This window comes from Ziziphus jujuba, chromosome 12 (genome assembly GCF_031755915.1).
Source record: "Ziziphus jujuba cultivar Dongzao chromosome 12, ASM3175591v1".
Taxonomy (NCBI): Eukaryota; Viridiplantae; Streptophyta; class Magnoliopsida; order Rosales; family Rhamnaceae; genus Ziziphus; species Ziziphus jujuba.
The window spans coordinates 18,786,129-18,803,115 of NC_083390.1; the positions used below are offsets into that span (position 1 = coordinate 18,786,129).

The 16,987-nt window shown below is 32.7% G+C and overlaps 1 protein-coding gene across 1 annotated transcript; it reads left to right on the forward strand.

Moving 5' to 3' along the window:
• Positions 1 to 4,644: 4,644 nt before the first annotated feature.
• LOC107429223 (probable RNA-dependent RNA polymerase 1) lies at positions 4,645 to 10,704 on the forward strand. Its single transcript, XM_060813770.1, has 6 exons — positions 4,645 to 4,805; positions 4,884 to 4,948; positions 5,544 to 6,069; positions 7,216 to 9,080; positions 9,398 to 9,548; positions 9,672 to 10,704. Exons 3-6 carry the CDS (start codon positions 5,545 to 5,547, stop codon positions 10,440 to 10,442), a joined length of 3,312 nt encoding a protein of 1,103 aa, XP_060669753.1. The 5' UTR covers positions 4,645 to 4,805; positions 4,884 to 4,948; position 5,544; the 3' UTR covers positions 10,443 to 10,704.
• The last annotated feature ends 6,283 nt before the right edge of the window (positions 10,705 to 16,987 follow it).

The window sequence follows — 16,987 nt, forward strand, 5'->3', positions numbered from 1 at the left end:
TGGTTCATAGTTAATGAGTTAACCAAAAAAAAAAAAAAAGGAAAAAAATTTTAGTGCCTATCCAGATGAGTACTGAGATGACCTAGCGAAGGGGTGCAAGAAGTACTAACATATTATTTGGTATCCAATTTTATATTATTTGAATGTAAAATGAGAATAGTTTAATTCAAATATAATTATAATTACTTTTACAATTCAAAATTTGAAAAAATTACGAAGTTAAGCGTGTTTAAGCCAAAATTCCATATTAAATGTTGTAGTTAAATTGTCAATAATATCGATAGAAAATAGCAAATCAACCTAATGAAGACAAAATGTTACAAAACTATAATTATTGTATAGTATCCAAAACACATCGACTTGCCTTTAACATTTTCAATTTTGACATTCAATTTCCAAATTAAGTTATTTTTCATTTTGTGCATATTGATCCAATTATTATCAAATTAATCTTTCAATATCAATTGAATGGTCTATTTAACTCAACAAAGTATAAAATATCCACTTCAATTTATACAATTTGCATCCCATACTTTATAATTACAGCAAGAGTTAAAAAACCATAATTATCAAATTTATAGAAAGCATCGTGATAGAATACTCAATATAGTGGATTTTAAAATTTATGATTTAAATTACAATATTCTAAAACTAAAATTTACTTACATGCAATTAATATGTTAATTTGTTAATTAAATATGCACAAATAGTAAAGTTGAATAATAAAGCAATAATACAAATAAATAAAGGACAAATTTTGTTTAGACCTTTTATGGTTTACCTAATTACATTTTTTTTTACCATGGTTTTGGAATTTTATCAATAACCTTCATTTACTTTCATAATTTATCAAAACATACCTTACATACCTATATGTCAATTTTTATCAATTAATTTTAATATTAAAGGTTATGTTAAAAACAGTTTAATATTAAAAAGAAATGTTAAAATCCAGTACTAAACCCTTTTTTCATGGACGGACACATACAGTTCTTTTTTCATTTATTTAGGGAAACATTTGTTTTAGATTCTTTGAATTTTATTTTAATTACATGTCAATCTATATTCTTAAAAAAATCATGGTTAACCATCATTTTTTATTAAATAATTTTAAAAATTAAAAATTATAATTATATTTTCACAAATGATAGTAAATTCTATAATCCTTCCACAGCAAGTAGAGAATGGTGGGGAACATGATCATTGTAACTTTTTTAAACTATTTGACAAAAGTTTGTTAGCATCGTACGACTCACTTTTGCTCAGCCAATGGATACCAAGTTTCTTCACTTTTTTTATTTTCGTGCACGCTGTGCAAAAGTGAGTCGTACGGACTTTTGTCAAATAGTTTAAAAAACTGACATGACCATGTTCCCCACCATTCTATACTTGCTGTGGAAGGATTCTGGGACCTACTAAAATTAAAATATATATATATTTATTTATTTAAATTGAGTTATAAATTATTTTATTATTTCAGGGATATATTGAGTATGCCACGTCAATTATTAAATAAATTGTTAAACAAATTTGGTATAACTTACAGTATATTCTAATCTAAAAGGAATTCAAAATTTGAATATGTTATCTCAATGATTTTAGCACCAGTCAAACCTACTATTATTGCTTAAAAAAAAAAAAAAAACTGCAATGAAATGTGCAACACTATGAATAAATATATATGTAGTTACCACTAAATATATATATATATATATGCACTAAAATTAGCATTACACTCCAGCGTGAAGGTAGAAACAGAAACAAATTAATAGTAAGATTCCTAGTAATAGTTTTGCTCCGGTGCGTGTGAAAGCCCAACAAGGTTCAAAAAGCAAAGAAAATAACAAAACTTTAGCAAAATAATAATAACAATAATAATAAAACCAACTATGAAGGATGAGGACTCTGATACAAAGGAAGGAAACATGGGAAAATAGGGGCAAGCATAAAGCGAAGTGCTTTATTATTCGCCAAAACGCTTCAAAATTGCGAGAGACAAAAAAAAAAAAAAAAAAAAAAAGAACGATATTTTAGAAAAAAATTATATTTACTAAAAAAACTGATATGGATAAAATTTTAATTTTTAAAGAAAAATGAGTGTTTTTTTTTTTTTTCATGTGGACATTACAGAGGACATTTCTCATAAATATCCACATAATCATAAGGAAATCTTTAAATATGGGATAATATGAACCCCACATAATCATTTACATGTGGATCCCAACTCTTCGTAACAGAGGAGGTTGTGCTTTCGTAAGCACAATTAAATTTTTCGTATGAATACTATATTCTAGTCTAAGATTATTATTATTATTATTTTTATTTTTTTGCCAATGTGCAGTCTAAGATCACTTGTTGTGCAAGTTAGTTCGGGCCACTGATAAATTCCCAAGCAACTCAGTGTTTGTTTTTTGGGGTGCATTCCCAGAAACTTAATGGGGTTGTCACTTCATGAGTCCTTTTATGTCAATTTTGTAGTATGCTCTTTTCTTTTTTCTTTCTTTCTTTCTTTTTTTTTTTTTTTTGGTAGTCAAGTCAACACTTCTCCAGCAACGAGTAGACTTGTACTCTCACTGTCACTTCCACTAGTTACACAAATTTCCCATTTTACAATATATATATATATATATATATATTTTTTTTTTCAATTGCACCATGTACGAATTCCCTTCAATATTTCATTCTTTCTTATAATTGATAGTTTTAATTGTAAATGCAAAACAAAGTAAATAAAACAAATTAACCCAAACACCTCCTATCCTGATTTCTGATTTCTTTGAAGGCATAGAATGTGGTCCAATTGATTCACCGAAACAAAAATAAAAAATAAAAAATGTGGTCCCTTTGAGTGTCACAAAAACCACAAACTGATGATGTGGATTTGAAGAGTACACTGTTGGATGGCTATTTTTTCCAATTTTCCATCATGTATCCACGACAATTGTGGGGGTAAATTTCAAAGATTCTATTCTCTTTTATTCTCTTTTAATATACGTGTGGGATCCACACGGATACGATAAAACTCATCCCTGTAGGTCCCACACATACATCGGGTAGATTTTTTCCACAATGTGATATAATTTCCGAATCATCTTCTACCAGCATGAATCAGGGCTGTAAAGGATGGGATTATGACCATTATTCTACTTAGTTTGTAGCCAAAGATAAAGTTTGAGACCAAAGGCTTTGAACCTGACCATCAACTGTATGTCTCTCTCCATTTCATCCAATCCGCTTGTATTTTTATTTTTATTTTTTTTGTTTTCTTTGGTAATAAAAAAAGTTTAGTGTGGTAAAAGTTGATCTACTTATAATCTCAAATGATGAATCTATCTATATTAATTATATATATGGTAAAATTTAAGCTTTTGCTCTTTGTAATTTTTTATCAATTTATCTGTAAAGATATCTAATCCGATGAAAAATGTGAATATATAGATTAGATGAGCTCTAATTTTTGTGCCATTGAAGTTTTTTTTTGGTGAATGTGTCATCGAAACAGTTGTTTTGTTATCTTTTGAGCTCACTCTTTCAGGTGACACTTTTTATCTCTCATACGATGATATAAACAAGTGAAGAAGCTGCGTATGATTGGCTTTGGCAGAAAGCGAGTCATATGATGATGAAAAACAAGAGCTTTTGTCTTATAGTTTAGAAATCTTACGATGACCATGTACTCCACCATTATTGATGATTCTCTACTTGCTGTGGAAGGATTGTGGGACCCGCAACCATAAATTAATATTATATATATTTATTTTATCTTTTGATTGGATATTAAATGCTCCTTCTAGGAAGGTTATTTGAATTTTGAACTAATGACTTTAAAGGTATGATCCAAGTTCTATTGGTGGTCAATTTCTTCACTCATTGCTTCAATTTTCTTCTGATTTTTTTCCGATAAAGCTTACGAAGAAGTTGAATGACCTTAAATATGTATAAAGTAATGCCATTGAACCAACATGGATCCTTACTCAATATATCCGAGAAGCTACCGACGGATAAAATTTCCGAGAATGGGATTCATATGCAGTGCAAATTCAGTCCTTCAGTCCAGTTCAGGATTACTTGTTGTGCAAGTTAGCTACCAACTGATAAAATTTCCGAGAAGCTTTGCTGAAACCTAGCGGGGTTATCATTTTCATCTGTCCTTTATGTCAATTATATCGTATGCCTTTTTTTATTATTATTTTTTATTGTTATTTTTTATTTTTTATTATTATTCTCAAATGAAATTGGCTAGTACTACTGATCCCTCACATTGACACACATGCCCATAAAATAAAATAATGGGGCTTCCAGTCACAAAAACTACAAAATGAAATAAATTTGATCTTTATATAATTGATGACTAAATTAAAAAGAAAAGAAAACACACTTATCTCTACTCTGGTTTTTATTTCATTAAGACCTAGCTTACGTAGTGATTTATTATTAATATTATTAAATTTAAAATTTTTATTTTTTTAATGTAATTTGAGAATCATCTTTTAACTGCAATCATATGTCGCCACGTTCATGTACAGCATGCATGAACTAGTGCTGCGAAGTACGGGATCATGACCATTATTCTACTTTGTTTGGCGCCCGAGAAAGAGAGAGAAAATAGAGGACTTAAAACTTGACCACCAAAGGTACCATACCTCCCTCCATTTAATCTAGTACTCTTGTAAATGAGTGTGTGTGTGTGTGTGTGTGTGTGCGCGCGTGTGTGCGTGCGTGTATATATGCAGATAGATTAGATGAGCTATCTTTTTTGCGCCATTGAAGCCACCGTTTAGTTATCTTTGAGCTTAAACTTACAGGTGACACTCTTTCAATTCTCTCATTATCATTGAATACCCTTTTAAAATCTTTCTTTGACTAGCCGGTTTAATTTTCAGAACGCCCAGTAAAGCAGGAAGCCATTGAAGCCACCGTTTAGTTATCTTTGAGCTTACACTTTCAGGTGACAATCTTTTAATTCTCTCATTATCATTGAATACCCTTTTAAAAATCTTTTAATTCTCTCATTATCATTGAATACCCTTTTAAAATCTTCCTTTGACTAGCCTGTTTATTTTTCAGAACGCCCAGTAAAGCACGTTCTCATTGAACCGCTTCTGAAAAATATTTTTGTTTTTCTGTGTATGTGGGTAGTTGAAAAATAGAAGCATTGCTTTAATATTTTTTGTTTTTTGTTTTTAACTGTGGAAGGAATTGTTTGACATTTTTTTCTTTTTTTTTGGTTTTCACTGAGAAAGTTGCAAGAACCAAATTAATTTTATGTCTCCATTGTTTCTCTGATCTATTAGTGCATAATTGCTATAACTCTCTCTTTTGGTAGTGTTCCATATCGGTGTTCTATATCGGATTCTGTTATATATATATATATATATATATATATGTAGCACTTGATGTTATAGTATGATAGGAAACTCAAATCTATGTTCTGTTCAAATTTGATCAACTTTTGAAAAAAGGTACTAATTTACTGTGAGAAACTCAAATTGAGTTTTAGAGTTACTAAAACTTTGATGTTGTTTACTGAAACATGTATACAGAATGGGAAAGACAATCCGGTTACATGGATTTTCTGGTGTAGAAAATCCAAAAGATGTGGTGGAATTTCTAGAGGAATATACTGGGGAAGGAACTGTTTATACTGTTGAGGTTGGGCAGTACAAAAATCAGCGAAGGGCATTTGCTAAAGTTCAATTCACTAGCGAAGAAAGTGCTGAAATTATCATGGACTTGGCAGCTGATCAAGATGAACGCTTTTGGTATGATGAGGATTCTTACTTACAAGCTCGGGAGTTGGATCTCGACATTGAAAAGAAGCCAAAGGTCTTTGCCTATAGCATGGATGATGTAACACTATACTTTGGAGGTCAGATCTCTGAGGACAACTTTTCTGTGCTATGGAAAAGGACGAATGTATCAGTGAAATTTGGGGCGGGGCTTAGAAATTTCTACTTCTTTTTCACTTATCATTCTGTCGAATACAAGCTTGAGCTCCCCTGTGAGAGCATTTGGAAGATTGAGCTACGTCGTCCACGTCGTCAAGCTACCAAGTTTCTTCTCATCCAGGTTAGCTATCTAGTTTGATCTTGCACTTTTGCTATTTTCCCATATTGTACTATTTCTCATTTGGCATGGTGTTTCTTTACTTTGTGATAACACTATATACATGATGGGAGTAGATCAAATTGACGATTCTGCTTTTAAAAGATGCAAAAATTTTCTTCCAGCTTAAATCTGAAATTTCGTAATCATTCTCAATTGGTTACACTTTGATGAAAGAGGCTACTGTTAGTTTATTGCTTTAGAATGTTTAATAGGCTTGTATATGTGTGTGTGTGTATATATATATATATATATATAAACTCCATGTTTCCATTTGCTATATTATTAGGAAATCCATGACATATTCATTTCTTTTCAATGATGGTAAAACGTTTTAGAATTTCAGATGAACTGGTTTGTTTTGTTTGTTGGAGTAATTATGAGCATAACAACTTGGTTAAAGATGTTCAAAAAGGGTATGAACATACCAGGGTAACTTAGACACTTGGGAATGCTTGAATTTCACCAATGGCTCAGTCCTAACGAGTCTTAATGATCCTTGCAGAGATTATATAAGACATCAAAATCTTGACCAACATTACTTATTTGTTTTGTCACCTTGACCTCACTAGCTTAGCAAAGAATAGATGCTGTCATGTGTAGTAATTCAAAAGTTGATTAGAATTGAAGATAGGGGCTTGAAATGTAGCACTCCGTACCCAACAGAGAAAATATTTTCCATTTGACACTTAAATTGGAATTATTATTTCCAATACACAAGAGGATTTCTTGTACCTTTTAATGTTGATATGAAAAAAATTGAACCTTCTTCTTAACCATATACCATCTTTTAGTCTTTGTCAAGTTCGTAACCCTTGGTCTTCTGCAATTGGTTCCTTGTTTGAGATCTTTGCTTTTTTCTTACCTTAAATTCAAGAATCCCACATAAATCCTCTGCATATTCTTTTAGAATTATCAACCCTGTTACATCCCTTATGTTGTACTAAAATCTCATGCATTCTTCCATTTGCTCAAGATTTGAAGCTGTAAATTAAATTACTTGAAACAGTTAAGGTGATTCAAATCTCACTGCTAAACTTAAATGATTGCTTTTGGATGATATTGACATTCTGATAAACCAGTTAACACTTTCTCTTTTCCTTTCTCTAGTTAATAGGTGCTCCAAGAATTTATGAGAAAGATGTTCCTATTGTGAACTATTTTAAGGAAGCTCCTAACAGGTACTGGGTCCGGGAAGTCGATTTTACTCCATCATCCTCCATCGGGCAATCTTCTGCTATATGTTTGGAGCTCCCATACAGATGCCAGCTTCCAGATTTGCGTGATCATTTCATTTATTACGAAGAAGAAGAAGGGCATTTCGAACTCGAGAAAGGTGACGGTTTCTCACATGATTCGAATCTTGTTCCTCTTGTTGATCCACCACCAGGCATTGACTTGCCATACAAGATCCTGTTCAAGGTAAATTCCTTGGTTCAACATGGATGCCTTCCTGGACAAGCACTTGATATCAATTTTTTCCGGTTAGTCGATCCAACTAGGATAAATATCCATAGTATAGAATGTGCATTGAACAGGTTATATCATCTAAAAGAATGTTGCTATGACCCTGTGAAGTGGCTCAAAGAGCAATACCGAAAGAACCTCTCAAATACACTAATTCCTCAAGTACCTTATATTGTTCTGGATGAAGGATTGGTATATGTATACCGGGTTCAAGTAACACCTTCAAAAGTATATTTCTGTGGCCCTGAGATTAATCTATCAAATCGGGTTTTGCGCAATTATCCTGAAGATATTGATAATTTTCTGCGTGTTTCTTTCGTCGATGAGGACTTGGGTAGCATTTATTCAACAGATTTATCTCCACGCACAACTTCAGCGGATGATGAGGAAAGGCGAACTGGAATTTATGAAAGGATACTAAGTGTACTAAAAGACGGAATAGTTATTGGTGACAAGAAGTTTGAGTTTCTTGCTTTTTCATCAAGTCAACTAAAAGATAATTCTGTTTGGATGTTTGCTTCAAGACCAGGGCTTAATGCAGCAGACATCAGGGAATGGATGGGAGATTTTCGTCACATTAGAAATGTGGCAAAGTATGCTGCTAGGCTGGGACAATCTTTCAGCTCTTCCAGGGAAACACTGAGTGTTTTCCATCACGAAAGAGAAATAATTGCCGACATAGAAGTCCAAAAGGGTGGAGTCAAATATTGTTTCTCTGATGGGATAGGGAAAATATCTGCAGAATTTGCTGAAAGAGTGGCAGGAAAATGCAGCATAAGTTATACTCCATCGGCGTTTCAGATTCGATATGGTGGCTACAAAGGTGTTGTGGCTATCGATCCAACTTCTTCTGCGAATTTGTCATTAAGAAAGAGCATGTGCAAGTACAGTTCAAAAAATATAAAACTGGATGTTTTATCATGGAGTGGCTATCATCGTTGTTTCCTCAATAGACAAATAATAACCCTTTTGTCTACTCTTGGAGTTAAAGATCACGTTTTCGAAAAGAAGCAAAAAGAGGAAATAAATCAACTGAAGGCTATTCTAACTGATCCATTAAGAGCACGGCAAGGACTGGAGTTGATGTTTCCAGGAGAAAACACAAACATTCTAAAGGAAATGCTTGTTTGTGGCTATAAGCCAAATGCAGAACCATTTCTTTCTATGATGCTACAAACTCTTTGTGCATCGAAGTTACTAGAACTCCGGACGAGGACGAGGATATATATTCGAAATGGAAGATCAGTAATTGGATGCCTAGATGAAACTGGGACATTGGAATATGGTCAAGTGTTTGTGAAATGTTCTCGTCGTAAACTCTTGGATGATTCTTCCTTCATGTTCAGCGATTGCAATTCAAGCGAAGACAGTTTCGTTGTTCCTGGAAAGGTGGTTGTTGCTAAAAATCCTTGTTTACATCCGGGAGATGTTCGTGTTCTCAGGGCTGTGGATGTGCCTGCATTGCACCACATTGTGGATTGTGTGGTTTTCCCACAAAAGGGAAAAAGGTAACAAAATTTTCCTATTTTTATCTTCTAAGGCATTCAGTCATACTTCACACTAATAGATATAAATTACATTCGGATTTTATATATTTTGTCCATGAAACATAACAGATTAGGACTGACATGTGCTATTTTGGATATTGCTACTCAATTTCATTTCATTTTTCTTGTTTTACTCTTTCTCAACGAATTTCTTAATTAGTTGATTCAATCAATAATTTTTACTGAGACTGTATTGACTTATTTGAACCTGTTTTTGTCATGGCTATACTTTGTTAACAACATTATTGAATGATATAGCAATTTTTCCATTGAATTAGACCCCATCCTAATGAATGTTCGGGGAGCGATTTGGATGGAGACATCTACTTCGTTTGCTGGGACCCTGATCTCATTCCTCCTCAGCAAATTGATCCTATGGATTATACACCAGCACCGATCACAGAATTGGACCACGATGTTACAATGGAGGTATATATTTATATAGCCAATTATTGAAACATTATAATACCAGCAAAAAGACACATGTTAGTTTAGTTCACTGGTTCTGTATATCCCAAGATTTCTTCTCACACAATCTTGTTGTGCTTACAGGATGTTGAGGAGTATTTTACCAACTTTATGGTAAATGATGTCATGGGAATTATTGCAAATGCTCATACTGTCTTCGCAGATTCGAGCATGAAGAAGGCTATGAGTGACTCATGTCTTGAGTTAGCAGAGCTATTCTCAATTGCCGTTGACTTCTCAAAAACTGGTGTCCCTGCTAAAATACCACGCCATCTGCGTGTCAAAGACTACCCAGATTTCATGGAAAAATCCGACAAGCCTACCTACGAATCGAAACAAGTGATCGGGAAGTTGTTTCGACAGGTAAAGGATGTTGAACTACACTCAAACTCCATAAAATCATTCACTAAGGAAGTAGCTAAGAAGTGCTACGACCCAGATATGAAGGTGGATGAATATTGGGATTATGTAGCAGATGCCTTTATGTATAAGACAGAGTATGACTACAGGTTGGGAAACTTGATGGATTACTATGGATTCAAAACCGAAGCAGAATTACTGACTGGAAACGTTATCGGAGTTTCGAAATATTTTGATAGGAAACGAGACTTAGAATCTGTTAATTATGCTGTGAAATCATTGAGAAAAGAAGCAAGGACTTGGTTCAATGCTGAAGGAAATGAGGAGTCGGTGAATTATGCCAAAGCATCAGCTTGGTATCATGTTACATATCATCCTAGTTACAGGGGCTGTTACAATAAGGGAATGAAAAGAGATTATTTCTTGAGCTTCCCATGGTGTGTTTATGACAAGCTCATCATGATCAAGAAGAGCAAAATGGGCATAAAAACTTGATTGCATATGTCATCACTTGGAAGCCATAGGCTTGGTTTGCTATTACTTTTATTCGAGAATTTTTACATTTTTAAGGTTTTCAAAATACGTTGTGTGTCATAAGGGTGGCTTTCCTAAGCAGCTTATATGTGGTTTTCCTGTGTTTTATATTGAGGCATACGGGGATTTAAACTCGAAATCATATTTTTCTCGAGGGAATATCCCCTTAGCGATTGACCTTTGTTGTGCTCTCTTAATTTGTAATAATATGTTTTTATGTATATTTACACTAGCTAAAAAGGAAAAAAAAAAAAAAAATTTGTTACCATTTGTGTCATGTAGCAATTAAATCAACAATCTAAAAAGATTTACTTTTTTATATTAAATTTTTAGTTTAAGTAGTCAAGATGAAAATAAAATGCATTTAATCAATATCTGTCAAGCAAACTGCAAGTTTCTATAGCCGCAAATGTACCAAGTCCAAAAGTTACGGAATAACAAACTAAAATTTTATTAATAAAACAATTCAAGTAAACGATTGTATTTCGGAATAGAAAACATCAATAATCCTAAAAGGTTTCTTGCATTGCCTAAGAAAAAGGATTTTAATAACTGAGAATAAATATAACAATCAAGAAAACAAATTTAAAAACTAGAGAAATAAAAAAAACTAACAAAAAAATTGAAAGCAAAGCTAGTAACTAAGAACAATGGAATTGCACCCAAAAAAAAAAAAAGAAGTAAACTATATTTGGTATACATAATAACCATTCCTTTAAAAATAGAAATAACCATTCATATAAATAGAAAATATGAAAAAAAACTGATAATTTTTATTTATATGTTTGATAAAATTATTGACTTAAAATCAATATTTAACTTTTATAAATATTATTTGTTTTTCAAAAATATTCAAATTAGATAAAAATTAAAGTTATCGCTACTTAAACAAAAAAACCACTAGCTGGCTTCACTGTTACATTATGACATGTTAGCCCACTGGCCAAGCATATTTGAGGGGTTTTACGATGGGGAATTTGGTCCAATACCCTCATAGGATCGATGTTAATGATTTTTGCCCCCTCACTTGATATTTTTTTTGTTCTATCCCTTCAATCTTTTATAATTCCAAAATACCCTTATGTTTTTTTCTTTCCTTTCTTCATCCGACTTTTCTCCGCCTTATAATCAATATCCAGACCATTAGGAGCCCTCTGTTTCCTTTCGCATCGACCGGATTGTAAGCGTGGAGACTGTGTGTTTTGAAGGAGATGGTGAAGAGGCGACTCAGAGAGAAAACTGCAGGGTTTTAGAGAGCCCTAGGAGCAGAAGCAGAAGCAATAGGTAGGCAACAGCGAAGTAGGAAAGCATGAGGCTCATTTGATCAATCACTGGTAATCTTCTCCTCTCCATTTTCAAATTCTTAAGCTTTTCCCCAGACATTTTCTTACTTGTTTCGCTAATAATGAAATAGTTTTTTTTTTTAAAAATAAATAATATATTTTAGATTGTTATTGGGACAGAGGAACTACGCAAGCAGTGTCTCTAATTTTGATTTTCTTTTAGTGGTTTTGGGATTTTTTTTTTTTGGGAGAAATTGTGAAAGTTGTGTTCTTTTTTTTTTTTTTTTTTTTTTTAATAACGGTGGTGGTAGGCATTTCTTGCTGAGAGATATGTATGATGATATGATGCTGGATGGAGTACAGCCAACTAGGGATACATTCCATTCTGTCATCATTGGAACCATGAAAAGCTTTTGCTTGCAGGACGCTTTCTACTTTTCTGACCAAATGAAATCCATGGGTTTGGTCCCTGATGTATGTATTTGTATATATATGCTTCTTCTTTTTTTTTAGTTTTTGTTTTTTTTCACATGGATCTGCATTAATTCTTATCTGCTGAATATTAGATTCTTTCAGGATTGGAAATTTTGTATAAAGTTACTTTGTGTTTTTTTTTTCCCTAGCTATTACAATGTATTGCTTTGTGTTATAGGTTACTTTATACAACAGTTTAGTTTCTTGATGTAGTGCAGATGAACTCTGTCACTGTTGACTCGAGGCCAAAGTGCTTGGTTGGCATTATTTTTTATGGTTACCCTTCTTATTCTAGAATGTATGCAGAAGAAACAAGTTACTATTTTTTCTCTAGGTGATTGATGAAATAGATGGAGCTCTTGGTGATGGCAAAGGTGCTGTGGAGGTTATTCCAAAGATGGTAATTGTGTGTTTTATATTATTATTATTTTTTTGGGTCTTGTGTGTTTTCCATTATTGAATGCTGCTTATTTATTAAATTTAATTGTCTACACGCTTATTTGTGTTTTAATGTAATTGTAGTTATAGTTATTTTATTACTATAATTGCTGTTGGTGATTAAATATAATTGCTTTCGTTGTTATCAGTTATTGTTGTCATGTATAATTCTTGTTTTCCTTAATGTTTAATGCAAACTGTCAGTTATTGCATTTAGTTCATTATCAACATGAGAATCATAAGGGAAATTTACTGTTTAAACTCCATGGTTGCACATTATATACGTTAACAGAAACCTCCATTTCTATCGAGGGTAATATATTCAGCTATGGTGGTTTTTATTTCCCAGTGCTCATTATATTTTTCACTTTTATTTTATGTTGTTCATATAGGTTTCTGCAGATAAGAAGTCTGATACAGGGAAGGAGAATTTTCCAAATGAAGAAAATCACGAAAGTACATAGAAAGTTTATCATTCATATGGAGTTTCCTTTTCATGATTCCCTGGAAAATGGTACTTAGAAAGTTTATCATTCATATGGAGTTTCCTTTTCATGATTCTTTTCATGTAAACTAGATAGTATTTTTTGCTTATTGACAGCTACTTGCTTTTTGTAGGGTTCATATATTTGTTCAACCAACAATTAATCATGTTGTCAGCAGGTGATCCTTGAATACCATGGCTGATGTTTAATTGCTGTGACAATTTCAAGCCTTTCCATTTCTGATTTCATCTGTTTTATAGACATTTTAGATACTTTGTTGCTTTCATGATTTCTGAAATTTCCTTAGAATTTCTGATGTGAAGTCAGTGAATGGAAATAGGATATTTAGATGGAAGACTTAATTATTTTGATTATCCAATTCAATCTTCGGGACAACATATCCACTTGCATACTTACTACTTACAAGACAGTTTGATAATGACTCGCTTTGTGATATTTTTCTTCCTTTGTTGATGTCTAGACCAATAATTCTACTCTTCACAGTTTGCATATAGCATTTATCGCATATGAGGACAGCTAAGGTCTTCAGTTCTCATTATATTTATTTAAAATTTTTTTGAGGGAATCCCTTATTTTATTAAATCAGAGATGCTTTTTTGTCAAGTATTAAAAAAAGTTAGTCATTTTTTTAGGTTGAGATTTAAAACAAAATGCTTTAGTAATTTTCCTTAATTATTTACAATAATTATTTTCTTTGAAACTTGTATGCTAAATATTGTAACTAACTGCAGATATTTTGTTTGATTTCATCCAGGTATCAAATCTGTCTCCGTTTTAGTGGAGGTGCCCCATATGCTTTTAATGGTGTCACTAAAGTTTGGCATTATACCAATTATGGTGCCAGTTGGTGTTCGAGATTTTGACATTGATGGGGAACATTGGGTCAAGTCGGGATTGATACCAACAGAGGCTTTTGTAGGAGCTGTAATATTCTCTAGGAGCTGTAATATTCTCTAGGAGGTGTAATATTCTCTTGTTTTTATTCATAAAACACTTGTACAATTTCCTCTTGCTAATTCAGATTTTGTTTTTAGTTTTTGTACATGATTCTCGTGTCAATATGATGTGTAAGGATCCAATTTCATTATTAAATTCTCCATATTATTTGATATGTGGAGAAGCAATAAATAAGAAGGATGATAATTTAAATGGATGGTATCAATCACTTTTACATGAACGGCTCCATGGTAGTATGTCCAAATGAGACTTGTTAGGAGGGAATTAATTGTCTGGCTTTTGTAAACTATTTAAATACATGGATATGAAAGTGTAAAATAAAAATAACAGTTTTCCATTTCTCCTCTACCCTCATTTCTCATTGATTGTCTTGAATACAGGTGAAAATATTAAAACAATTTTTTTGACCATCTCTCATTTCTATCTACCCTCATTAACTTCTGTCCCTCTCTCTTACTATCCCTGCTACCACATTAAATGTATACTGTGTCTTCCTCTCTCTCTCTTTTGTTGGTTAGGTACCTTTTAGCCTTTCTTTGCATTGACGAACATTGCAGAAAATCCCAAAATCTCTTCAGTTCAGTTTACTCTCCCTGCATCATCTGAAAATCTTCATTGTGGAGCCCATATACTTCAAAAGGATGTAATTAAATTGTACGTTTCTGCAGATCGGAGTTAACGATTACCTGGTATGTGGATATATATACATATATATATATACATAATTTGGCTTTATGCTATTTCTTTACATAATTTTTTTTATCATTTATAATAATTTTTTTCCATCTTAATGTTTTGAAATCATGAACTCCCAATAGTAAACATAAATGGCTTAATAACTAAGCCAAAAAATAAATACAATATACTTCATATTAATTTTGTTAATTGATTTTACGAAAAAAATTTCCTAAAATATACTTTACGTATAGGTGATAGATAAAGTCAAAATCAAATAATGACTTAGCCTTAGCACAATACTAGCAGTGAGGAAAAAGTATGAATTGGTACGAACAAAGGATGCGTTATAAACTATAAACAAAAAATTAAATATAATATTATAAAAATGAATAAAAAATGTTTTGTTTGAATTCACAGAAAGATGATATCGAGGTCAAATTTAGAGCATTAGACCTTTCAATGGATCGATTTAATTAATAAATATATATATTTATATACTAGCTTAAGAATAAGAATTTAATTAGTCAATATTGTATTAAAAAAATAACATTTACATGGTCAGAAAGGGAAAACATTGACCAACTATGAAAACTCATTTGTCTTCTCCATCTAGCAGCTAGTACCTTCTATCAGCTTTCACAGGGTGTGTTATAAATATAAATATGTGTACATATATGGCAACAATTTTCCCTTAAACAGCATTTGTACTCATTTACATAAAATGCATTTGTATTTTATCTTTACTCATTTACTGAAAATGCATTTGTATTTGTATTTAAAATGCTATTCCATTAGGCGTTAATAACATAATTGTTTGGCTTATTTTCTGTACTCATTTACTAAAAATGTATTTGTATTTTTTCATTACTTTTGCTTCAGGATTATAGTTAAACCTTCCAGCAAAGATTCTACGATTGCAGAAGTAGATACTTAGTATGTTTTGAATTGGTAAACTCTTTGTGCTCAATGTCACAAATTTCAGTTTTACTGTTCTACGATGGAACATGGAGTGTATGTTCTGAAGGTACTTGGAGATACCAACGTCAAAGAACGAAGATTATACGTATCAAAAGGAATTGTACGTTGGCCGAACTTGAAGATGTTGTCTACAACGCTCTCAACTTAGATTCTACACAACATCAATTAATCTTCAAGTTCATATACCATGTGTGTTTGTCATGTGAGCCGTACGTTGTAGAAAATGATGAAGACCTAGTTCACACAGACCTCAAGACAGATCTCCACTTATTGTTGATGTGTTATCCAGGGTTCCAAAGAGTATTAATACTGCTGGATGTGTTGTGAATAGGATACCTACAAGTTCAGGAATTATGACTACTGCCCCACTATCTGTAGTTCCCGAGACAGCTATTTGTACCTCTGATGCCGACATGCAGTCCCCAGCGACCGAACTTCATGTGTCGGAAACTCAACCTGGATTCTCTGAAAATCAAATTTATGAAAACAATGTGCAATCTGTGGAACATGATCATGATAATGAGCACTTCGACATTAATGATATGAATGAATATCGTGGACATGATTATGATCAAGATGAACAATTTGAGGTTGAGATCAACACTGATCGTAGTGAAGATGGGTTACGAGACATTTGTTGGACCCAACATTCGGGACTTTCAGCTGGTGATAGTCGACATGGTGAGTCTCCTTATGGTAGTAGTCCAATTGATAATGTGAATGATGATGTGCTTGCCTCTCCTTGTACCGAAAAGCATTTGGACATTTGACAGGATTCTACCGCAACCATGACTGAACTTAGGGTTAACCATCGGTTCTCATCCGTCAATGCCCATGAAATCATTCGAATCAACCAAATCTTTGCGAGTAAGAATGCGCTACAGAAGAAGATTAGTCTTTATGCACTAAGGAGAAATTTTGAATTCAAGGTCAAGAAGTTGGATAGAGTTCGATATGAGGTTGTATGTGCAAAAGACAATTGCATGTGGCGAATGCGTGCTACCAAACTACATGGTGATAATACAGAGGCCTTCATGATTAGGGCCTTCAAGGATGGGCATATTTGCTCTTTAAATATCATGAAAAGGGATCATCGTCAAGCAACAAGTTCAGTTATCGGAGACATCATCCAGCCAATGTTTGATGGGATTTCAAGGCAATACAAACCTTGAGATATCGTGCATGACATTTG